General features: G+C 35.8%; 1 protein-coding gene and 1 long non-coding RNA gene across 3 annotated transcripts; one reads left to right on the forward strand and one right to left on the reverse strand.

Moving 5' to 3' along the window:
* The first annotated feature begins 5,564 nt into the window (after window positions 1-5,564).
* Window positions 5,565-9,519, forward strand: LOC104224689 (uncharacterized). The gene is made up of 4 exons (XR_710411.2): window positions 5,565-5,838; window positions 7,409-7,528; window positions 8,444-8,513; window positions 8,865-9,519. It is a non-coding gene; the product is annotated as an uncharacterized lncRNA (long non-coding RNA).
* Window positions 9,520-14,264: 4,745 nt separating this feature from the next.
* On the reverse strand, window positions 14,265-25,984 carry LOC104224688 (probable glutamyl endopeptidase, chloroplastic). 2 transcript variants are annotated; one of them, XM_070155884.1, is made up of 15 exons: window positions 25,609-25,984; window positions 24,252-24,471; window positions 23,805-23,915; window positions 22,363-22,408; window positions 22,065-22,174; window positions 21,462-21,965; window positions 20,779-20,907; window positions 19,810-20,109; window positions 19,278-19,736; window positions 19,094-19,159; window positions 16,571-16,631; window positions 16,337-16,486; window positions 16,070-16,207; window positions 15,537-15,841; window positions 14,265-14,614 (listed from the first exon to the last, which is right to left on the reverse strand). In XM_070155884.1, coding segments are annotated over exons 1-15 (2,895 nt in total). In that variant the 5' UTR covers window positions 25,904-25,984; the 3' UTR covers window positions 14,265-14,613. The 2 variants fall into 2 exon arrangements, with proteins under 2 accessions (XP_070011985.1, XP_009774674.2); XM_009776372.2 differs by having other exon boundaries at window positions 14,429-14,614; window positions 15,549-15,841.
* Window positions 25,985-26,490: the final 506 nt, after the last annotated feature.

A 26,490-nucleotide genomic window follows, 5' to 3' on the forward strand; every position in this document is an offset into this window, starting at 1 on the left:
TACAAATTGAGTATATGAAAGATGGAATATTTGTCCATCAATCAACATACACCGAAAAGATTTTAAAGCGATTCTATATGGATAAAGCACATCCATTGAGTACCCCGATGGTTGTGAGATCACTTGATATAAAGAAAGATCCATTCCGACCTCATGAAAATGATGAAGAGCTTCTTGGTGCCGAAGTACCATATCTTAGTGCAATTGGGGCATTAATGTATCTTGCCAATAATTCCCGACCAGATATAGCTTTCTCAGTAAGCTTATTGGCAAGATTTAGTACTTCGCCAACACAAAGACACTGGAATGGTATTAAACATATATTCAGATACCTCCAAGGGACCATTGATATGGGTTTATTTTATTCAAATGAATCCAAGCCATCATTGATTGGTTATGCAGATGCAGGATATTTGTCTGATCCACACAAAGGTCGATCTCAGACAGGCTATTTATTTACAAGTGGAGGTACAGCCATATCATGGCGTTCGACAAAACAAACTATGGTTGCTACTTCTTCAAATCATGCAGAGATAATAGCCATTCACGAAGCAAGTCGAGAATGCGTTTGGTTAAGATCTATAACTCAACACATTCAGCAAATATGTGGTCTTTCTTCGAAAGAGAATATTCCAACAATATTGTATGAAGACAATGCTGCATGCATAGCTCAATTGAAAGGAGGATATATCAAAGGAGATAGAACAAAACACATTTCACCGAAATTCTTTTTCACTCATGATCTTCAGAAGAATGGTGAAATAGATGTACAACAAGTTCGTTCAAGTGATAATTTGGCTGATCTGTTCACTAAGGCGTTACCAACCTCAATATTTGAAAAGCTGATATATAAGATTGGAATGCGTCGTCTTCGAGACATTAAGTGATTTTTCATCAGGGGGAGTAACTACACGCTGCACTCTTTTTCGTAACCAAGGTTTTGTCCCACTGGGTTTTCCTGATAAGGTTTTTAACGAGGCAGCAAATAATGCATATTATAAATAACTATGTACATCCCAATATTTTTTTGTAAGTTTTTAATGAGGCACATTATCTTACATGGACATCCAAGGGAGAGTGTTATGAATAGTTTGTACATTGGATACTACTTTGGATACTACATTGGATGCTACATTGGATGCCCATGTTGTGAATAACTTAAAGATTAAATTTCCTACTTTATGTCCATCATTTTTACTTTTTATGCCTATAAAAGGCCATGTAATTGCAATGAAAAAATACATCAAAGTGAAAAAATAAAACACTTCTCCCTTCTTTCTATCTCTTCTTATTTACATTTTACTGCATTACTTTTATTTTATTACAACCTAACCTTAGTAAGAGCATGTTTGGAGTAGTTGTTTGAAACTGCTTCTTTTAATGGATAATTATATGTTTGGATAAAAGTGTTAGAAACTAATAATAATTTTTAGTAAAAAAAAAACTGATAAGATGTTCTTTCAACTAAATGACCAAAATATATTATTTAAAAAAAATTAAAAGTAGTCACGAGAAAAATGAGAAACAATGAATATGGAGTTGAGAGGAAGTTAGGAATTTTATTTTGGAAAAGGTATATTGAGAATAGGAAAATATCAACAGTAAAAATAGTAAACTTGTTGGTCAAATTAAGTTCTGAACTTAGGGTTTATCGAAAACAGTTTTTCTACCTTCTTATGGGTTAGGGGTAGGATTTGCGTACATACCAACCTCCCCAGATCGCACTTGTAAATTACACTGGGTTTGTTATTATTGTTGTTAAACAAATTAAGAGCATGTTTGACCAAACTACAAAAAAACTACTTATTTTGAAAAGTATTTTTGTTCAAATTTTGAAAAGTACTTTTATTCAAAAGTGCTTGTTTTTTGCAAAATAACCGTTTGTGTTTGGTCAATTCATTTGAGTAGTGTTTTTTGTAAGCAAATTGTGTTTGACGAATCTTACCAAAAAGTACTTTTGAATATCAAATTACGATAAATGACAGTAAAGATTCAGTTTGTAATTAGTATTATTTAAAAAGAAATATGAATTTAAATATTTATTATATAGGAATTCAACAAAAATATATAATATAAATTAAATATTTTAATTAATATAAAATATAATTATTTCGAAGCAATACTATTGGGTACATGATATTACTTATTATTAAATGATGATTTAAATATATCAAAATACATCATTCAATATTTACTTAAAATCTACTCTTATAAATCACCATATAAAAGAAGAGATCTATTTGTAATAAAGAGGAATAGGAGAAAGAGAATAAAAAGGGGGTAGAAAAAAAATTAAATTAGTAATGTATATATTTTATATATATATATATATATATATATATATATATATATATATATATATATATATATATATATATATATATATATGTTGTAGGAATATTTTTGTCTTGAATAAAATTTCTGCTTCTGCTTCTTGGAAGAAGCTAAAATTTGTAGCTTATTTCCAAAAGCAGAAAAATTGCTTCTGCTGCTGAAAAATACTTTTTTTGTCGTGGCCAAACATTTCAAATTATCAAGAAATAATTTTTTGAGCAAAAAAAGTACTTTTGACCTCCAAGAAGCTTAACTAAAGCGGCTCTAAAATTACTTATAAACTAAAAAATTATAAGTTGAAGATGGCAAACTTACTTTTAATTGATTTTGGCTTATAAATACTTGACGGATAAGCACAGGAAGTAAGTGATATTCGAGATCATATGGGTTACATGGGATTCTAATATTAGTGAGCGCCAAGATAAGCCAAGTATGCACACAACAAGGGGCAGAAACACTAGGAAAAGTAATTGCTTACGTTTGAACAAAGCTGAGAATGAACGAAAGGAATTATTCGATCAACGATCCAAAGTTAGTTACGATATGAATGCACATAAAATTTTGGAGTAGTATCCATGCAGTATATATGTTGACAATCATACAGTTGTAGAAGACTCCGGTATAAGTTAAAAGAAAGAATTGAGTCCAGGTCATAGACAAAGGATTGAATTTTTAGATGATGGTATCACGGATATTCCATAGCGTCTATGAAAGGTAAAATAATAACTAATACCAGGAGCTGCAAATCGAAAGATAGCTTAAGCCTACATAAAGGTTGATCAGAGGGAAGAGGAAACTAAAGAGTTACATCAACTAAGTAAATCAGGAGTCTGATTATTGGACCCAGAAAATTATAAATCGTGATTGAGAACATTGCAGGATAACTCTTAAATATCAGAGGTACAAAAGAGATAGTACAGTAGCCATATTCTATAATGGCTCTACGATAAAGCTAGTTAGAAAAGTATCAACCTCATAAGAAGTCGGTATGAAGCTCCCACCAGATTGTGTATGCACCAGAGGTGCAAGTATTATAATAGAGCTTCAAGTTGTAGAGGTAACTATGTGGAAGGGAGGTTATGAAAGGAATAGAAGAGATACGGCGATATTTTAAGGTAAGTAAGGTAAAGGTTAACAACGTTTGAGATACTCAGGTGCAGAAGGTTGTGAATAATCCATACTTCAGATAGAGGTCTAGAAGCGTTGGGATTCAGTATCCAGGAATGATAGCGGTGTCATTAGTGGCATATCTTCCAAACTATGGTTTCCAGATACCAAGAGGTCTAGTTAAGAGAGTAAAGAAGAGTTAGAGATGATGTGATGTCTCTCTTGATGTTCCAGAATAACATAAGAAAATCTATGGCGCAAGCAAGTTGAAGGAAGGTTGTGAGTAGTATAAATAGACATGTATGGTCGCAAGCTAAAGTATGGTAAAGCGACAAGATTTTAGGAAGACTGGAGTAAGGACAAGAAAGGGCGAGTGAAAAGGTGACGAGAAATGGATAAGTCCTCGGGATTAAGCCCAGAAAATAAAAGAGTTAATGGTTTCTCTAAGTTATAGAAAGATCAGTATAGCCTGAATGAACTCAAAAGAGTCTAAGACTAGTAGCTTTTAGAAGAGATGGAATACTCCCTGGTAATAGAATGAGAGTGTAATTGTGACAGATAAAGGATGATGTTTGGGCCTTCGATTGAGAAAAAAAGAAGAAGAAAAGATTTCACGGACGACATGGGATTAGAATACCCCACATAAGATGAATCACGAAATACGTTATTAAAGTATAGTATCGTATCGCCCCAGGTGGGTTAGGAAAATCACTTCAAATGTTCCACGATGCAACGTGAGCCCTAGTGATTAGATAAGAGGTTTCAAGTTATTCGTAGTAGATTGCAGATCAATATTGAGGTGAATCAACAATAGATGGATAAAGTTCCAATGTATGAGAAGAGATAAGGATTCCATCCTTCAGATGAACAGTAACGAGGAAGCATTAAAGGACTTAGATTTATACATACATGAGAAGCAATGAGAGGGTAACCTGGAGTTTGGTAGCAGACCTCAGCAATGATAAATCGAAGTAAGAGTCATGGTATAGTATGACCTACCTAGATGCAGTAAAGTCATACGGATGGATAAACGGATCTATGAAATAAGGTATAGCAATATTCGTAAGTTCAATAAAGTACCGAGCGAAGAACTTCATTATACCTATAGATGCCCAGAGAGACATTTTATCAAGCTTTGTATATGTTTACAAAGTGAGGCCTAGAGATTGGCTACAAGCTGGATGAAAGAGAAGAGAAGAGTCGCATAGACGCACGTACAAGGAAAAGTCATACAGGCTGCATGATGGAAGGTAGCAACAGTTACGAGATTGGAAGGATTCCGACCACAAGTTGTGGTGTGAGAAAGAGGCCTAAAGGAGGGAATTCCCTGGCCTTTGGATTTATCCGTAGAACAGTTGCCTAGATGGCAAGAAGAGTACTAAAGTATTCGGCAGACATAAGTTACGAAAATAATAAGTGCATCGGTCAACATTCGAGGACGAATGTTCCAAAGTGGGGAATGATGATACACCCCATGTTTTCATACGTGTAAGTACGCCATAAATAAATTGATGGAAGCTCAGAAAATGAGATGTTACATCCCGCATTTTCATACATTAAAGTTTCGTCGTAAGTTAATCGACGTAAGTTCGGGAATGAGATTATTTTGAGATTATAAGCATTATGTTACTTCAAACAAGTGATAAGTAAATTCGTGAAGATGAGAGGGTAAGCAAATTGAAGAAAATGAGTTTCGTCGAAGTTTGACATTTTAAGATAAAATACGGTCCAAGCTATAATACCCGATATTTATGGACTAGTGCTATACAAGATACCACATGCCATAATAGTAAGATGTACAAAGTGTGTTAAAAGTGAGTAGTATTTTAAGTAATTTGAGATAATTCCTAATTATGTGGATAATTAGATAATTATTGATTAATGGGAATTAACAAATTAATTAAGGTATTGGTGGTTAATTGGTTGGGAATGGGTAAACATCAACGTGGCAGCAACATAAATCAACTAAATTGACTCTTAAATCATTCTTCAAGGTGGCAAGGATTAGTCATCCTAGTGGGGCCCATATCTAAAGGTTAAAAATAACCTCTCTTATTCACCAAAATGAATGGCTCACCTCTGCTAATTTAAGAGCTTTCGTTATCTCATTTTGGGAGGAAAGATGTGATTAAGAATGCCTATTCAAATTCACAAAGACGTGGAATGGAACATGATAAGCTTCAGCAAAGATGTTGATTTGAAATAGCAACTTAATAACTTCAAATGTTTCATACGAAGGCTATCTAATACTATAGCAACGTGGGATTTGTGATTCTAAAGGAGTACGGTGCAATATTTTTCAAGAATATCATATGGATTGTTTCCTATTTCGATTTCGTCGTTACGTATTTTGTCGCAATTGGCGTGTGTTAGAAGGTGTCAAGAGAATCGGTTCAGGTATGTTAAGGCTATCCCTTCTTTTCTTTTGGCATGATCCGTACAATGCAAACGAAACGAGAAAATATACAACTTCCATAAATGACTTTATTCATAGAAATGCTAGAGATGCTTATGTTCTTGATTCCCCATATGGTTTATTATTGTATCTTCTGTTCACGGGTCTCAGAAAATACGTAAGTTGATGAAGTTTATTTCATGATATTAATCAGAGGCATAATGGTCTTATGACGTTCCGAAAGATTTTAATGGCGTACTTCTCATGCATTTCATTCATTTATACATGCACATTGACCCATGAACAGATGGCGTTATATACGCGTATATATATATATATATATATAATATATATATATATATATGGGTTTTGCTAACATACTACATGAAGGTAGTATGTTAGCATTGTCCCCAACTTTCTTTCCTTTTAAATACCCTTAACAGTGGTTCAATAACACACTTAGTAGAGGGGTGTTTTTGTCTTTTTCCCCAAAAAAATAAAAAACAATTTGTACTCCCCCATTTCCCTTTCTTTCTCCCTCTCGTTCTCTTTAAATTTTTGCTAACTTTCCCGATCTGTTTTTTTGGCTGCAAAGGTATCGCTAGACTCGCTAGCTTCTTTTTTCTTTAGTGATAATTTTGGGTTTTCATTCTTCTTTGAGTTATTTGTGAATATTTCCGGAGGTTAGTATTTAAATAAGTACTTGATTGAGCCAAAACTTTCAAAAAAAATCATGAAAAGAAAATAGGGAATACCAAATCTAAAATGCATTTCGTAAATGGATGCTTTTCAACTCGATAACCAAACTATCTGAGAGGATTACATCAAAGAAAGAATTTGTGATGCAATTTCTTTTGATAAACGAAATTTTAAATCTTACTGATTTGATATGATAAGAGAAGGAAAATGCTTATAGGCAGAAAATAGTGAAGATAGCGCAAAAACTATTTGAAAAGAAAAAAAATTGCAGAACAGATTGTCAGTGCCGAAACGTTCTACCATTGAAAGAGAGAAAGATTCATTGAGGAGAATGATAATGAAAACTATATGGCTCAAATTATAATTATAACCTTCAATTAATAAAAAACATAAGGGTACTTTAAAGGGCAATTTTGAAAATTAGAAAATGGACACAATGCTAACATACTACCTTCATGTAGTATGTTACCAAAACCTATATATATATATATATATATATATATATATATATATATATATATATATATATATATATATATGGGAAAAGATTACGGCACTATATACGCATCACCACCTGATCAGCTGGTATACGTTGATGATTTGCTCACAGTGGCTGAAATGATATGATGGGATGTCTTCAGAGGCTTGATGATGTTATGAACGCATATACCCATGCATGGTATAACATTTATACGCATATTCATGACATTATAATTTTAATGATTCACAGAGTTATTCAAACTTACATGTTGAGTCTTTTACTCTAATGTTTTCTCATGTCTATTATTTATTGATTTTCATTCCTTACATACTCGGTACATTGTTTGTAATGACGTCCCTTTTGCCTGGGGACATTGCGTTTTATGCCCGCAGGTCCTATAGACAGGTTGAGAGTCCTCCAAGTAGGCTATCAGCTTAGCGGAAGATATTAGTGCGCTCTATTTGCTCCGGAGTTGCTTATTTGGTCAATATGATCAGTACATGTATTGATTGGTATGGCAGGGCCCTATCCCGGCCTTTATAATGTTATGTACTCTTAGAGTCTTGTAGACGGGTATCATGTATACGGATATTTGTATGGCCTAGTCGACCTATGTTTTGGGTTTACAAGCGATCATATTGGCCTTATAGGCCCGTATGTCATATGTACAAGTTTCTATATTAGGTTGTGTGGTTTTATGTCGAGTGTTTCCTCACATTTTATTATTGTTGCCTCATACAGCCCTTCTGGCCCATTTACCCATGATGATGTAGTAAGAAAGATATGTTACGTTGGAACTCGGTTGAGTAAGGCACCGAGTGTCTGTCGCGGCCCATTGGTTTGGGTCGTGATAGAGGGCTAGTGCATCGCGTTCGCGTGGTGTTTTCCGCGTTCGTGTAGAGTTAATTTCGGGGCAACTGAGTTGTGCTTCGCGATCACGAAGCTATTTCCGCGATCGCGATTAAGGAATTACTTGGTAGAGTATAAACTTTTCAAAAATGAGGGTTAGTCATTTTTATCAAAACATGAGTTTGGGAGCTCGGATTTGGACGAGATTTTAAGAGATTTTCAGAGAAAGCTTTTGGGTAACGATTCTTAACTCCTTTATGGTTATATTACACTAATATATGGTTGATTTCATCATTTAATTTCGGATTTGGGTTGAAAAATTAGGGAAAATGGAAAGAAGTTCTTCAACTAAGATTTTGGATTTTGATTGAGCTTTTAACTTTGGATTTGGATAATTTTGGTATGAGTAAACTCGTGAGTGAATGGGTGTTCATATTTTGTAACTTTTACCTATTCCGAGACGTGGGCCTAGGGAGACTTTTTAGGGCGATTTCCTAATTTCTTGTGTTAGCTTTGATTTCATTAATTATATTAATTTCTTATAGTTATATTTATGATATGTAATTGATTTTGGCTAGATTTGGACCAATCGGAGTCAGATATTCGTGGGAAAAGCATTGTTACAGATTGATTTGAGCTTGGTTCGAGGTAAGTGGCTTGCCTAACCTTGTGGGGGAAACCCCTTAGGATTTGGTGTTGTTATGACATGTAAGCGCCGTGTACGCGAGGTGACGAGCGCGTACATGGGCTATTTGTTGAAAAACTTGATTTTTACTGAGTAATAGACTGTTTCATCTTATCTGAGTATACTAGCATATGTAGTTATCCTGTTAGCCAAGAATAGCATGCCTACTTGTCTTAATTGCTTATTTGAACTCTTTGCAGCATGTTTAGTGAATCATGCTCCTTCTCAACTTGTACTTAGTCTAAATTATAGGTTTTCTTTTTGTAGCTGTTATCTTCATTTGTTTGAGTTGCGTATTTACTTTGGGACTGCAGGACGGTACCCCAGGAGATCCCCCTGCACATTTACTTTTGAGACTACGAGGCGGTTCCTCGGGATTTCTTCCTGTACATTTACTTTTGAGACTACGAGGCGCTTTCTTGGGAGTTCTCCCTGTATGTTTACTTTTAAGACTACGAGGCGGTACCTCGGGAGATTTCTTGCTCATTTATTTTGGGACTACGAGACGGTATCTCGGGAGATCCCCTGTTGTTTATCCATGTGTAGTGTATTAATATCATTGTTGTGTTTTCCTTTGTTTCATTCCAGTATTTTATTATAGTGTACATTTTCCTGCTTCATTTATTATAGACCAGTGGGCATGACCTGACCTCGTCACTACTCGATCGAGATTAGACTTGACACTTACTGGGTACCATTATGGTGTGCTCATGCTACTCTTCTACACATGCTTTTTATGTGCAGATCCAGGTACATCATTCCAGCCTCGCTATTAGTTGTGCACCTGCTGCTGTTACGGAGACTTCAAGGGACATCTACTGCGTCCGGTGACCTAGAAGTCCCCCTCTATCTTTTGTGTAGTTGTTCCCCTATTACTTCTAAACATTGGTGTATAAAACTTTTAGTAAATTCTTAGAAGCTTGTGACTTATGATGTTCCGGGTCTTGGGGAAAGTTCCGTATGTATTTTTGGGAGTTGCTTTTGTATATGTCAAACGGTCTTTCTGTCATTTGTTTCATTACTGTACTGTTAGTGGTTTAGATTTATTCTTCATTTGTTGTTTTCCGCAATTGTTAGGCTTACCTAGTCGTAGAGACTAGGTGCCGTCGCGATCTCTCACAGAGGGAAGATTGGGTCGTGACAATTTTGACGTTAAGAATTGAGGGAGAATTATTAACGGGAAAGAAATTAAATGAGAATTTTTGAAAAAATGACAGTAGTGAAGTGTGTGACATACCCCACGGAAGTACACGTCCTCTTTTGAAAATTATAAAATTTTGTAATTTCCAGTCACTATCAATTAACAGGAACTTTGAAAAATAAATTGTGAATAGTACAAAAACACATCCAGTAATTAGACTTTTTAAAATGTATTACTATTTACGAGCCATCCAGATCGAACGAAGTGTTGCTTAACAAGATTTTAGTAGTATATGATCGAATATATGATTTTAAACTGGTACAAAAGCAAATAACTTATACATGAAAATAAATTTATTGTAGTTGTATTAGTCATTTGCGTAGTGCACTCATAATTGCATTACTTTTAGCTACGTAATTGTTTGTATTATAATCAGAGTTTGCTCGAAATTGCATTAAAAAATTATTATTGAATCATTGATTTAACTTTGTTTCTTTTGCTTTTTCTCTGACAATACTAATGTTTATTCGCATATTTCTTTTTGTATGTCCAAGCATGGGAAGAAATATCTCTCTCATTTAAGTGTGTGTAAGGCAAATGTTACTACAATTCTGGTAGTAGTAATTTAATTGAAGGTTGTGGAAGAGCTACTATAACTCTACCTAGGGGAACAATACTTATCATAGATAATGCAATATTCTCCTCCAAGCCCAGGAGGAACTTGTTGAGTTTTAAAGATATCCGCCGAAATGGATATCATATTGAGACAATAAATGAGAATAATCTTGAATATCTCATCGTTACCAAGCATGTCTCTAGTCAAAAAAAGGTTATTGAGAAGTTCTCATCTTTATCTTATGGCCTGTATTGGACAAGAATCAGTACAATTGAGGCACATTCTATCGTAAACCAAAAGTTACTGATTCTAATACGTTTGTGCTTTGGCATGATTGATTGGGATATCCTGGATCAATTATGATGAGACGAATTATAGAAAACTCAAATGGTCATCCACTAAAGAATTTAAATATTCTTTTAAATAATGAATTTTCTTGAACTTCTTGTTATCAAGGCAAATTAATCATTAGACCATTACCAACAAAGGTTAGGATTGAGTCCCCTATATTTTTGGAACGTATACAAGGGGATTTATGGACCTATTCACCCACCTAGTGGGTCGTTTGGATATTTTATGATCTTCATAGATGCATCTTCTAGATGGTCTCATGTTTGCCTATTGTCATCTCGCAACCTGGCATTTGCAAAATTAATGGCACAAATAACTCGATTATGGACATAGTTCGCCGATAATCCAATTAAGTCTATTCGACTTGATAATGCTGCTAAATTTTCATCACAAGCATTCAATGATTATTGCTTATCAATTGGGATAAAAGTGAAACATCTTGTAGCTCATGTCCACACTCAAAATGGCCTTGTAAAATCTTTGGTTAAACGCCTGCAATTGATAGCAAAACCATTACTCATGAAAACGAGGTTGCCCACTCTATTTTGCATGCAGCAATGCTAGTTCGTATCAAACCGATAAATTATCATAAATATTCTTTGTTGCAATTAGTTTTAGGCCATGAACCTAATATATCTTATTTAAGAATTTTGGATGTGTAGTATATGTGCCTGTAGCACATCCATATCGCACGCCTAAAGCGTGGTAGACCATTGGGTTCTAAGGATTGAAATCCTATAAAAAGAAAAAGAAATGATCAGGATGACACCAAAAGAGTCTACAGAAATCAATTCTGAGATTCATGAGGAAATTACTAAGCCTGAGACTCAAGAAAATAATGAACTATCGATAAATCCAATTGATACTGAGATGAATTTGAATCGATTGGACATAATGGTGGATTATGTCTTTACAAATAACATTGCATCTAGCATTATGCAAGATAGTGAGGATCTTGAACCTCAATCTGTTGGAGACGTGATTGGCTGAAATGGCAAGAAGCAATCCAATAAAAGTTGAATTCACTTGCGAAACATGAAGTTTTTGCGCCTGTAGTCCAAACACCTAACGGTGTTAAGCATGTTGGCTATAAATGGGTCTTTGTACATAAGAGGAATGAGAAAATTGAGATACAAAGATATAAGGCACACCTTGTTGCACAAAGATTTTCACAAAGGCCTGGTGTCGATTATGAAGAGATATATTCACCTATTACGGATGCAATAATGTATCGTTATCTTATTAGTTTTGTTGTCCATGAAAAGTTCGACATGTATTTAATGGATGTGGTTACAACCTACCTTTATGGCTCACTTGATAATGAGATACACATAAAAAAAATTCGAAGGATTTAAAATGCCTGACGCACATAATTCAAATTCCCAGGAAATGTTTTCAATCAAATTGCAAAGATCTTTGTATGGTCTAAAGCAATCAGGAAGAATGTGGTATAACCGCCTTAGTGAGTATTTATTAAATCAAGGTTATAGAAATGATGTCATTTGTCCATGTGTTTTTATAAAGAAAACAACGTCGAAATTTATTGTACTTGTCGTATATGTTGATGACATAAACCTTTTGGAACTCCTACAGAACTCCAAAAGGCAACTGATTATTTAAAGAAGGAATTAGAGATGAAAGATCTCGTATAGACAAAATTATGTCTCGGTTTGCAAATTGAACATTTGACAAATGGGGTTTTGGTTCATCAATATGCATACACAGAAAAGGTATTGAAACGGTTTTACATGGATGGAGTGCATCCATTAAGTACTCGTTGTTCGATCACTTGATGTGAATAAGGATTTGTTCCGACCTCAAGAAAAGAATGAAGAGCTTCTTGGTCCTGAAGTGTCATATCTTAGTGCAACAAGGCGTGACATAACTTTTTCAGTTAATGTCGTAGCATGATATAGCCATTCTCCTACAAGGAGACATTGGAATGAAATCAAACACATATTTCGGTATCTAAAAGGGACTACCAATATGTGCTTATTTTATGACAATTATTGCAGTCCCGATCTTGTTGATTATGTCGATGTTGGATATTTATCTGACCCACACAAGGCTCGATCTCAAACAAGTTATGTGTTTACATATGGAGGCACTGTCATATCTTGGTGATGGACCAAACAATCAATCGTAGCTACTTCAACTAATCATGCTGAGATAATTGTTACTCATGAAGCAAGTCGAGAATGTGTGTGGTTGAGGTCTATAATACATCTTATTCGAGAAAAATGTGGTTTGAAACGTGACAAGCTACCCACGATTTTGTATGAAGACAATGCAATATGCATAACCCAATTGAAGGGAGGATTCATAAAAGGAGATAAGACAAAACACATTTCACCAAAGTTATTTTTCACATATGATCTTCAAAAGAATGGTGATATCAATGTGCAACAGATTCGTTCAAGTGATAATATGACTGATTTGTTCACCAAATCTCTACCGATATCAACCTTCAAGAAGCTAGTGTACAAGATTGGGATACGAATGCTCAAGGATGTGAATTGGTGCTCTCATCAGGGGAAGTTAATGCGTATTGTACTCTTTTTCCCTTACAAGGTTTTGTCTCTTTTCCTTGCAAGGTTTTTAACGAGGCAACCAAAAGGCGTATTTCTAAACATGCGTACTCTTTTTCCTTCACTAGAATTTTTTTCCCACTGAATTTTAATTTAGTTACGATTTTAACAAGGTACGTTATTTGTTGAATAGACATTCAAGAGAGAGTATTATAAATAGAACTGTATTCTAAGTATCTATCTTTTACGGAGTTTGTTACTTTGTGACTAAATTATTTTTCCCCTATAAATAGAGGGATTTTATCCCATTGTAATTCAATCTCAAAATCAATAAAATTCTCTTTCTTTTCTTTGACATATTCTTCTTTCTTTTATTATGTTATTTCACCACTAAAGTTATTACGTGCTTCTATATGTGCCACGAAAGTCGGATTTTAATTGTAAAAATAGCACAGTATAGCCAGTTTTCGGACTGGTCATTCAAAAATAGTCAGTGTTTACAAAGTCAATGAAAAATAGCCACTATTTTGCTGCAACAGAGACCGGTCCAGCATAATATGCTGGAGTTCGGTGCACCTGTGTATGAACTCCAGTATATTATGCTGAACCGCTATACTTTGCTAACTCCAGTATAATATACTAGAGACCGGAGCACCGGTGCTCCAAATTCCAGTATATTATACTGGACAATTATACTTGCTGGAACTCCAATATATTATGCTGGAGTTCTAGTGCACTTATGCTGGAACTCCATCATATTATGCTGGAGTTCCAGGATAAGTACTTATCCTAGAACTCCAGTATAATATGCTAGAGTTCAAGCATACTTATGCTGGAACTCCAGTATAATATACTAGCGTATTTTCCGGGTTTTGAACAGTGTTTTCGCTCAGATTTATCTTTACATAAAAAGTGGCTAAATTTCGATTACTTTTGAAACTGGACTATTTTTGAACGACTAGTTGTAAATCTGGCTATTTTTTAATTTCTTGCATTTTAATTTGAGTGCAGCACTCTGGGACTTCCCCAAAAAAAATTGTCTGAAGTTAGAAGCCAAATAAGAAAACAGCATAAAAAGTTAAAACGAAATCACAACCCAGTAATATATTGAGTATTCAATAAACAATTTCTAATTGCTGTACACAGACAAAGATGTTTACAATATCCAATATGAACTGTCCCTGTAATTAGTAAACAATAGCTTTACACTTCTAAATTGTAATCACGCAAAGCAGAACGCAGTATAGTCACCCATGAGGCCATCACTGTCCATGACATTAAAGAAGCACAGCGTTTTATGAAAACAACTGACCTGCACTCCTTCATCAGGGTACTTATTGTTGCAATAGAATTGCTGTATAAGTGGTCACAGGCGGACCTTATCAGTGACTCCTGGCTTCATCTCCAGGTAGTTTGTCACCATGAAATCTACAAATCAAGAAACAACGATGGGCAACTTGAGAAAAGAAAGAGAGATGAGAGTATAAATTCCGGTGAATAACATGATCACCAATTATGCATAGTACATTGCTAGAGTATAAAGATGTAGCAGATAGGCGTAGCAGCTACTCATGCTGTAACCTTGTTATTTAAGAAGGTTACTAGAAATAATGGTGGTCATTCAAGGCACTTGCATTTGGACAATTATGGGAAAAGGGAAAAGGGAGGCATTTGAGAGAATCTGCTGGTAGGTTGGTAAGAATGGACGGAAAAGTAAAAAGGAGTATTAATAAATGCGACAGTGTATTTCCACCTAAAAAGGCACCCATCTCTATGTAAATCCACGAAAATAAATAAATGGCATCAAACCTTTCCTTCCTATTCTTCAAACCAATCAACCCCTTGAATCTTTAATACAGAAAGCAAAGCATCAATCTCTATGTAAATCTAACTCCATACTGAGCATAGACGAAGTGTACCGTAGCCAATGAATTTGAGAAGGTTCCCAAACCACTACCATATCAACTATTGGAATGGAGATCTAAAAGCTCTCAAGGCATTTCCAAGGATGAAGGTCCATGACTTATCATAATAAAAAGGAATGACAAAACTATGTGTGGGTCTGCCAAATCTTGGTTATTGAGCGATAAAGTGCAGATTCAAGTAGTCTGTCAAATTAATTGGCATGGATAATAAAAACAAAACGAGACTGCATTTAGCCATGCTAAAACACAAAGCGCCTTCTTGAACAGAAATTCTCCACATGTGCCGAACGTGGGGAATCAAGAAGTTATACTTTATTCAAGCAAACAATCAATCAACTTGACTAGATTTCCATGACAGAAGAACCAAGTTCTTGATACGAGAAATTTTAGAACATATGAAGATATTTCATGAAATAAGAAATTACCACAATAATGACCTTCTGATAGAGTGAAATTTGTCATCATCCAAATTTGCAAGCTCTTGAACACCTCCAGCAGCACCAACAGCTTTGCTTTGTGAATCTACTGTCCCTTCTGCATTGTCCTTGCACGCATTGAGATCTGCCTTGACATCTGAAGAATAGGCGCAATGCTTTTGGAGCCACCTATCAGTCTCCCAGAGTACATGCATTATACTCTCTCGTGCTCCATAACCATGACTCTCATATGGAAGAATTACAAGGCGACAAAGTGCACCATGACCTTTAAGTGCATTGAAGAAACGATCTGACTGTATATTTTAAGCAAAACGAAAAGAGTTTTTAAGATCAAGACTCTTGAAGTCAAGGCTAGCAAACTCATTAGATAAATCTAGGAAGAACTAGCATACTTACGGAGTAAATCAAGAACATTTGCAACTAACTTGCCTACTTTAGGTGACAGGCAACATTCACGGAAAATATGGCTCTTGAAACAAGATGCTGAAAGAAGAATAAGAACAAGAGGACTGTCATTTTACCTGCATCGTCAAGGTTCCTGGATTGTTGTCCTCCTCCCCATGGATAAGCAAGATAGGCTTCTTAATCTTATTGGCTGACATAAAAGGGCTCATCTCAACATAAGTATTGGTCGCCTCCCAAAGTGTTCTCTCTTCGTTCTGAAAAGATAAACAAATAAGTTCTTAGCAAAGTAAGTTAATGAAATAATCCTCCTAGAATGCAGAGAGAAACACCAAGTCATTAGGACTTTAGACTTATTGACCTTACACATGACTTGGGAGGATTACCTGGAACCCAAAAGGTGTTAGTGTTCTGTTATAAGCACCAGACCGAGCAATTCCACAACAGAAAAGATGAGGTGCATGTGCAAGGAGGTTTGCTGTCATGAATGCCCCATAGGAATGACCACCAACAGCAATTTTGTTTGGATCGGCCACCTAAAAAACAAAGCACCACAGAGCTCAGCCGTAACTCCAAAGTTTCACGCAACATATGTTCAGCGGGAAGAAGAAAAAGCTTACTCCACGGCGTATAACTTCTTCCACTGCAGCCTCAGCACTTGCAACAAGTTGTTCTATGTACCTGGTTAAGACAAGATTTAATCAATAAACACCCAAACCTCCAAATTGCAGGTGGAAAAGTAAAGGAATCCATTTCATCACAAGACAGAGACATGGTTTATCCTTAAAATTAGTCCCCGAACATCAATAATCTATCTACAAGGAGCAGCTGAAGGAAGCAAGTCCAGTCAACAGCCCATGACATCATCCCTCCCCCCACCCCCACCCCCAAAATAAAAGCAACAAAGAGAAAGAAAGGGTTTAATAATGCTTCATCACTTGTCAGCAACCACATGGGCACAAAATTTTACGCAGAAGAACTTCAGTAGAGTAGGTAGATGCGGCATGGTATTCAGCATATTACTGCGGAGTTTTTTATATTCAAACTACTCCCAAAATCATTAACTCTACAAATTACTAATACACCAACAGTATCTGTGGTTAGCACGATACTCATGCAAAGTGAATTTTGTTTAGAAGAACTAAATCCGTGGTTTTGATGGAGAAGTCCAATATGCGCTCCAACAAGCAACTTTCACATGGACCGCCTTTCATGCTGTGATTCATAAGAATAATATAAAGATCAAACTTTCAGTATGCACTATGCAGTTTTACTCATTTCATAACAAAGTGCAGAACACCAACAGCTCAGAACACGAGGGCTAACTGATCAAGATGCAACTGAAAGCAAAACATGCAAAAGAAAGGGAAATCTAAGATGAAAGGCGGTAGCTAGTCACAGCATTTTCCATTTTCCAATAGAGCATTTACAAAGAGTGGAAGAACCTGGGAGAGCAGGATTTCACTTGTGGATGCTCATTTGTGCTGTAAGTTTTACCAGATAAAACAACAAGAACAAATTCCCAAACAAAGTCCCCAAGGGCATAGGTAAGTGGTTGAGGCATAGGAGATTAGGAGTAACAATCAGAAGGGCATTTGGTAGTCGTTGAGGCACAGGAGTAACAATCAGGAGATCCCAAGTTCATACCCTGCTATAACAATTATTGTAAGCCCAACTGCTCGATCATTGTTGGGCATGTTTACTCGACACATGTGCTTGTAGACATTTAACAGGCTACCTGGTGAATTGGTTGAGGCTGACCTGAACACTGCCGTCATTAGAAAAAAAAAACTAGCATTGTCCCTAGCAAATGTGTCTTTTTTGCTTCCTTGTTGACATTTGCAATATTTCTTCGAGTTTGGCCCAAATAGGAATAACATATTTCACTTACAAAAAAAATGTAATTCACATTTCTCTTTAGAGGTGCTCTAAGCTTGCTTTCACTTGACCGTGAAGCACCCCTGCTTCCATTTCGGTTTCTCATAAATGAGGTGTGCCCACTCATTAAGTTCTCAAATGAATTAGATTTAAACCTTTGATTTTAAACCTCTGATTACCATTGAATTAAAGATTTTTTTCACTTATAAAAAAAAACATAAATTGGATTTATACCTTTTATCACACTTCTGCTCTTAAAGCTTAGTCTTGTGACTATGCTTCATCGATCAAAAATTTGCTAGGAGTCTAATTAATCTTCTTGGGGGGTTTGTATGTCAATTTTCAATAGAAAACGTAAAAGACCTCTTATGTTAGAGCAGTGTTGTTAAAATCGGCCGCTTCCTCGCTTAAAGCGAGAAGCGATGCAAAGTGAGGCATCTGGCGCTTCTCTGATCTGAAGCGTATCAGGTACAAAAAAGCAAGCGCTTCCCCTGAAAAAGCGAGAAGCGAGAGCGACAGAAGCGAGCGCTTCTCTTTATATTTGGGCTGCCAATGTTAATTAATTAAAAAGGCTCTCTTTTTTTAACTTCAAGATCATCAAGTTTGGTCCCAGGTATGTGATATCTTCCTCCTCCTCCTCCTCCTTCTTCTTCTTTTTCTTTTTCCTTCACTATTTCAGTGTCCAAATAGCAGCGAAATGCTGCGAAATTTTTTTTCCCCTTCAGTTCTTCTTTTTCTCATTCTCTTCTTTTTCTTCATTTTCTTTCACTGTTTTAGTGATAAATTGTAGCGAAATGCTGCCCATTTTTCGTTTCAGTTATACTGCTATTTTTTGGCATACTTACTGTCATTTTTTTCATATCATTTATTCTTAGTTGTCTATGCAGTATTTATTTTAAATTCCGCTTCACTTCAAAAAAGCGAACGCTTCGCTTCTCGCTTTAAGCGAAAAGGGACTTGTCGCTTTTTCTCGCTTCACGCTCTTCACAAGACTGTGTTAGAGAAACTAAATTTTTAAATATCAAAATAATGAAATGAGACACTCATATCGGAGTGAAAGGGATAGTGAGGATTCATGCAGCTAGGCCCAACTAGATTGAGATTGGTCTTATTATTTGTTGTTGCCGTATTTGTAGCAAGAAGACAAACCCAGTTTTTCCACTAGTAGACCAATGATCATTAAACAGATTTAGTCAAGTAGTCCTACTGCTACTCAAACTGATAAAGAGAAGTCACATCCTTAAATTATTAGTGCATAAGTTTACCTGTCATTGGCCTCTTCATCACCCTCTCCGATGATTGGAATTGTCGGCCCTGATAAGACAGCAAACCTGAAATTTGTGGTTCCAAATCAAGCAGTTCCCCGAAAAAGACTAACATGACACACCGGCAAAATAACAATTATAGCAAGCAAAATTTAGATGGACAATACAGAGAACAGAGACACACCTCCTTGCTAACCATAGGAGGGGGGATGTTGGCCCAATGCCAGCAAACTCATTAGGGGAACCTCGAACTTGGCTAGCTGCATCTTTACTCTTAAATTCTCCTGGGTATGACCATACTAGGCATGGGAGGGGTCCATCTCTCGAGGGATCATAACCTGGTGGAAGATATAGGGTCGCAGTAAGTTGAACTCCATCCTTCCTCTGATACCTGATCATTTCTTTTTGCAACGATTCCAACTGTGGGTATGGATGAGGGAAGTTTGTAATCTGACATGCTTTTTTCTCTGGCCAGCTCAGAAGGTAGTACTGAGTGTTTTCAGTTTTGGATTCTTTAGAAGTGAGTATCTTCAACTTATTTATTGACAATTCCCCTTCTTTCTGATCAGACATCAAAGCAACAACAGTCTCAAAATATTTTTCCCTGTTACTCTGCCAGATTCGTTCCTTACTGCCTGTATTTCTGAAAGAATTCATGTCAGATCACTTTCTTCGGCAAACGAAAAAATATGGGAAAAAACGTACACCAGACCTACATGTCAAACAAATCAAGAAACGGAATGTTTCCTTCCGGGGTAGCGCCACTTCCATTTAATAATAGATAAGTGTCCCCATCATCTTCCTTCTTCACCTTTGCAATAACATAAGTTCCAGCAGGAGTTCTCCGCGACATAGGAGAACCAGGATCAGAATAAACATCTTCTGATGATCGATCAAAGAGTATACGTGGATTTACATTCTCTGATCCGGGGGATATAACCCATGTCCTCACCTTCCTTGTTTTGTACCACGATTCATAAACTAATGCAAGTGTATCATCACACCAAGAAATCCCTCTGTACATGTAAGAAGATCCCAATATAAGAACATCATTTTTATTGGAGAATAATCTTGGTTCCTAATTCTTGGTTGTTTACTCGACAAGTGAATCCCCTCGTCAAATATAGAGGATAAATGAAACCTGTTTTTTGTAAAGGCAGTCAATGATAGCAATACTATCAAAAGCATCTATCTGCTTCTGCTATAACCCTATATAACAAGTAATATGTGCTTTTCCATTTATTTTGCAAAATGAAAAGAAAAACTTTATCAATTCTTTATAAACCTGGCAACCCAAGTCAAATATGATATTAATTGTGTAAAAGTTCTTTTGACGACTTTGAATTATGTTACTGTAACCACCCACCAAAATGACTTGAAATTCAACTTATCTATAGGTAATCAATCACCTGTAATTGACCAAATACTTGCTAAATAATTGACATAGTGGCACCCAAAAAAACTGAAACAATTGACTATTTGCATACTCTTACACAAAGTATAACTTGCAATCCAATACACCATAAGTAATATCTTCCTACCGAAAAATATCAATCATTGTTCACGCATGTATCAAAAATAAATGAAAAATAAAGCTGTTTCAACGCACATGAATCCCACGTGTATAATTCACATTTGTTGAGTAACAATCGTACATAACATGACAGGTATAATTTTGTACATACCCATAGCGAAGATCCAGTTTATGTAAAATTTTAGGATGTTCATTTTCATGTGGTGCAGCAGATTGTGTATAAATTATGTCACGTGGAGAAACTTCGACTTTAGCATCACCACCATCTTGTGTCTCAACCCTGAAACAGTTTCAGGAGAAAAGCATCAAATAAGTGACAATACTGACAATATAGCATCAAATAAGTGACAATACTGACAATATAGCCTCAGATAAGTGACGATACTGATAATTCAACAAATCAATGTGCAACTATCATGAATTGTTATTTCAAAGGGGTAATTATAGTACTAGATTAGTACTAGCATCCAAATATTAGTGGATTACCAGAAACAAGTCATTCACATTTCACATGAGAGCAAAATACAACAAACAACATCTACCTTTCTTCTCCCTTATATATAAATCTGTAATCACTCAATATTTCTTTTAGGCTTTTCTGATCTGAGGAGTCATAAGCCCATATTATAGGCTCAAAAATCAGTTAGAAAGATCTAGATAAGACTATCATTCAACTCCCCTTTCCCCCAACCAACCAGGAAAACAAGGCAGCTTAATTTTTCCCCATCAAATCTGAAACATTCATCTCTCTTTTTTTGGCAGTCCAGAAGCACATCCATGGAGTTTTGTTAACCAGTGAACTAAATATACTAGAATAGATTTTTGTATGCATACCAATAGAGATTCGATGGTTTATCTGCTCTCCAATTGATTGATCGCATCCCTTTCCTCACACTATTGAATGCAATGGGAATATTTTCTGCAAGGGGCAAATCACAAAGTTCTCTCACAAATTCTCCATTGGCCTTCCACACTTCAACCTTTTTGGGAAACCTTCCACATGGTACAACAAATGAAAACGGCCTGTGAGTTGAGGTTAACAAAATGTATGCTTGGTCCGGAGATGGGTCCATTGACGTGTATATAGCTGGTGGACCAAAAGGCTTTATTTCCCCATCTAAAGAAGCCAAAACCAGCTGTGTAGTAGCATAATACTCGAACAGATCTTCATCATATTCATCTTTGAGCAGATCCTGGTAGGTTCTAGATTGAATAACATTCTTCTGCTCATTAGATTGAATCTTGGGGCCAGAGGGAACCAAAGGTTTCCTTGGTGGATCTCCACGAGATAATGGAATGGTACATACCAAAAGAGTTGAGTCATTCACCCAAACAAAGCTGATAATAACAGAAACAGAGTTGTCAGGACAGGGAGATGTAGCTTAGAATCAGCAGACTTTCCTTTTAATGACAGGCAGAGTATGGAAAATAACCTACTTGTCAAAAACAGCATTTACATATATATCTGGTGACTCGAAAAGAGGTCTAGCTTTCCCAGTATCCACATTAGCAACCCATACTCTCAGTTTGCTGCTGCTGCCATCATCCTGATACAAAAAGTCAAAACATCAGATCTACCTTGTGACAAAGGACCTTACGTGATATTAGGCATTAAAAATATCAGAATGATACAAAGTGAAATAGCTGAAGGCAAATCTACTATTAAGTTTTCCGTAACATCAACGTACAAATAATATAGACTCACAGGGAGACACCCAAACATATATCAAAATACCTCATCAAGACGGACAGTGAAGGCTAAATGCTGACCATTATTTGACCTTCATAAAAAAGCAAAGAATCAGATGAAGAAGGAAAGATAATAATTGATCCAAATATACAAGTATATTAGGTCTCTATTGAAGAGACATTTATATATAAAGGGAATATGCAAGGAAAATATGATAAAGAGGCTTTTTTTTAGAAGGAAAAATAAAGAAAGAGGCTTTTTACTCTAGTTTCACATTGCATCCCCCATTAGGTGAAGTTTCTGTTTTCTTCTAGTAATTAAAGTGATGTACAGGTTTAATCAGTAAGGTAACTGATAGTAAACACAGAACTTTTTCTTTTGGATATGGTAAACTCCGACCTCCAAACCCACTTTACCTAGGAGCCGAACAATGGCCCTTTCCAACTTTGTTAGCTTAGTGATGCGAAACCGCAACCTTACCGCTAGAGGTCGAGGGTTCTTACCTCTAGAATATCCTCCCTTAGATAGGAAATACTGAACTATAAAATGAAAAGCTTTTATAGTTTTACTTATTGCTAGTCAATCAAATGCTTTGGAAAGATCAATGACATCTACTGGTTGACCAAGAGCTAAGTGTGATGTTCAGTCTACCAGATCATCTCTTCTCTTAGAAATGATATTCATTTTTCATAGGGACGTTGAATAAGTTATTAGTCAATATCGAATGTTTAGAACACTTAGGACTCATCGTCATCTTGCTCAATTAGGAAAATCTGCCTCCCATTTGTGACTAAATGAATTTTCAAAAGTAAAAACTAGCTGGTTACCATTTCCATGGAGGTTAGAATCTTGGAACAGATGGTTGTCTCTACCAGTTTAAAGATACCTTTTTGACTTCCAGTGCAATTTTGCCATATTTGACATGACAAAAATGGAGAAGGTAGGTTAGCTTGTGCAAGCATATGACAGAAAGCTAAAATTGATATAAAGTAGTATTAGTTAACACTATTATCCAACATTAAATTTTTTGAAAATTTTAGATTAACCCTACCTTAACATCAAAGAATACATTTTAGCTCTTAAAATTGTGCGTCTGAGATGCATGGAGAAGTTCATTTACAAAAGTTTCACTGTCCCAAATTTGAAAACCTAATGGAACTACTGCTTAGATTAAGAGAAAATGTGGTGCTATTATCGCCTGAGTCGTCAGAGATAATAAGTAATAGTTGGAGAAGTATAAAAATGTCACATCAAATTTAAAGTAATACTAGAAAGTGTTATTATGTGTTACATTTGTTTTCGCAACTCAAGGAAAGAGGTCAATCTTTTCAGTATGGACTTAAATAAAGAAAGGACTACACCAAAACAAAAGGGATAAAATGAGTATTACATGAAGTGCATATTAATTGGTAAGACCATTGTGAAGATAAAACCATCACACAGTAACTCAAAGCACGCACACATACAGGTATGGAGAAGGAAATTACCATGTTAAAAAATTAATTCTAGCACCTTCTGGGAGACCCTGGATCTCTTTTTCCGGTCCTAGGCTACCATCTTCCATTAAGTGATGGATCCCTATACCAGTATAGAAAGACCTGAGAAAGAACATCATAAGATCCTGTGTGGAAGCTGCTTACTAAAGATTGATGTAGTACCACCATCAAGGCATCAACAATTACTAGCTTTAAAACAAGAAAACATTTCTTTTTGATAATTAACAAGAAGAAAAGGAAGAAGAAGAAGAAGAAGAAGAAGAAGAAGAAGAAGAAGAAGAAGAATGATACCAGCAAGGAGCACTTAATCTATGTAAAGAACATAAGAGACACCAAGTATACAGCCAAAGGGAATAAAACAACCTAACATAGCGTCTCCAGCACTTTGAGTGCTTAAAGGAATAATGAAATATCATGAGAAGCTTCATCATTACTCACATGCGACTCCTGGTATTACATTTCCCGTCGATGCGGACTCCAGCAAGTTTCTCCTCAGGTCTTGCTAAATCTGACAAAGGTGGCAAGGATCTCCGCTTAAGAAACAGTATTTTATCCCTCAATGGAGAGAATGATAGTGCTGGAAGTGGTGGAGCATCAACAATATCTCTAATCTCACGGGGAGGGAGACGATATCCAGTTTCTGATGCTGATTCTAGATCTAGTAAAAAATTTAAAAACAAGAAGATTTATCCAATTAGCAACATATGTAAATTCTATTAAAGAGGGAAAATTAAAGAGTTAGAGAGTATCGAAACATGAAACTAAAGGCAACGAAAAAATGGAGATATAGATGAAAAACTTATAAAATTTACAGATCCCCCCACCCCACCCCACCCAAAAAAAAATTAACTTGATAAGCCCATCCTTGTTTTATCTATGGAAGGTACATACTCTACATTACATGAAGTCAGTGCATTGCCCAGGGGCAGTAATACATGAGGCAAAGGAAGAGGCTTTATGAATGAGCATGGAGAAAAGCTAACAGCTTTATCATTATCTATAAGCACTAAAACAGTGAGGAAATTTTTCCACTTGAGATCCAACGCTCCACTGAAGGCGGCATTGCATGTGTTACTTCAATAGAAAGTTAACTTGCCTTAAAGATGAGGAACAAAATACATCCTTTCATATTAAGGACTCTGTTTAAATGTCATAGTCGCCTTATAGGCCAAAAATTCTGGAATATAGTGCCTGTGTAATAGCGAAAAGATTCTTCTTTTCTCTGTGTTTCTCATTTTAGGGATGCACAGCAATCATATACACAGTAGTACATTCAATGAATTTTTAGAGATAAACCTGTTTGGATCAGTCACAATAAATCCTCTATATTCATTCCACTCAAATCAGGTCCACTCTATTCCATTAGAAAAAATGATTTTTAAGTCAAACTAGACAACGTCTAAATCCCCCACTTATCTCTTCATGGACGAGTAGTTTAACCCCAAAATATCAATTTAATGTTTAAATAGCACTGTGAGAATTCTACCAATTCTTCTTTTATTCATCAAAACTCCTCAAAATCTCCATAGATATAACTGCCTTAACCATGTTCTATCACCTGAAGAACAGAAGTCATCGTTTACTGAGGGATTATTCAGGTCCGTTTCATTCCAATACTAAAAAATTTATCTTTTAAGACAAATTAGAAGTTCTCCAAATCTCCCACTTGTCTCTGCACTTATAACTAGCTTAATCCCAACAGGTATCCATAATTAAGGTTACCTAGCAGCATTAACGAAAAACAGGAATATTTATAAACGAAACTGAATTATTCAAGATGAGTGGACTAAAATACCGTCATCATAAGCAACAGAAGCAGTAGCATTAGCAGCGCCGTTAGAGCCACTGCCATTGCCGCCGTCCTCAATCGCAAGGGCGTTGACGGGGACAACAAGGTGAAATCTGGAGGAAGCCATGGCGGATTTGGCCTTGAATTGCTTGCCGGTAACGAATCTTCTAGAATGGGCGCGTAGTAACGGCGGCGATGGGAGGCGTTTCACGGCGAGAGGGAGAGAAGAAGAGAAGAAGAGGGTTTTGGGTGAGTGTAGAGAGAGTAAAGAGAAACGATGATAGACTTTGGGAAGGCTCATGATTGACTGACCGGTTCATAGATTTCAATCAATCCATCTGAGATTCCATAGTTTTTTCCTTTTTTAAAAAGGTCTCCCACTTAGATTTTTCTATTGGTGTTGGCATGAGATGCCTTACTTTTTCTATCTTTTTTAAAAAATTGTATTCTTTAGTAGGAGAGAAAGAGGCTCAAAGCCAAGAAGAAGAAAAATCATTGAAATTCAAGGTCTTAACACTACTTGTGAATGTTAGCTAGTGCTATACATTTGCAATAATCTTTTACAATATTTGATATTCCTCCCGTCAAGAAATAAGTCTTTCGTAAAACTTTTAAATATTTTACTCTTTTTTATAATTGAAATTTTAATGACTCCTTTTATGCACTAAGAAAACAAATAACTATTACTACCGTGAAAAAGGATATTATTAGTTATGAAATGACATTTAATGAAACTGAAAACACGAAACTATTTTATTTCACCTTATCTCGTTACTAATCAATCAATTATAATTTTTTATTTGTGTTACTTATCAGTTTAATTACAAAAGACAATAATAAGAAAGAATACTGGAAAGACGATAGAATTATGTGACTATTGCCTAATGA

Source organism: Nicotiana sylvestris, chromosome 9 (genome assembly GCF_000393655.2).
Source record: "Nicotiana sylvestris chromosome 9, ASM39365v2, whole genome shotgun sequence".
NCBI classification, from domain to species: Eukaryota; Viridiplantae; Streptophyta; class Magnoliopsida; order Solanales; family Solanaceae; genus Nicotiana; species Nicotiana sylvestris.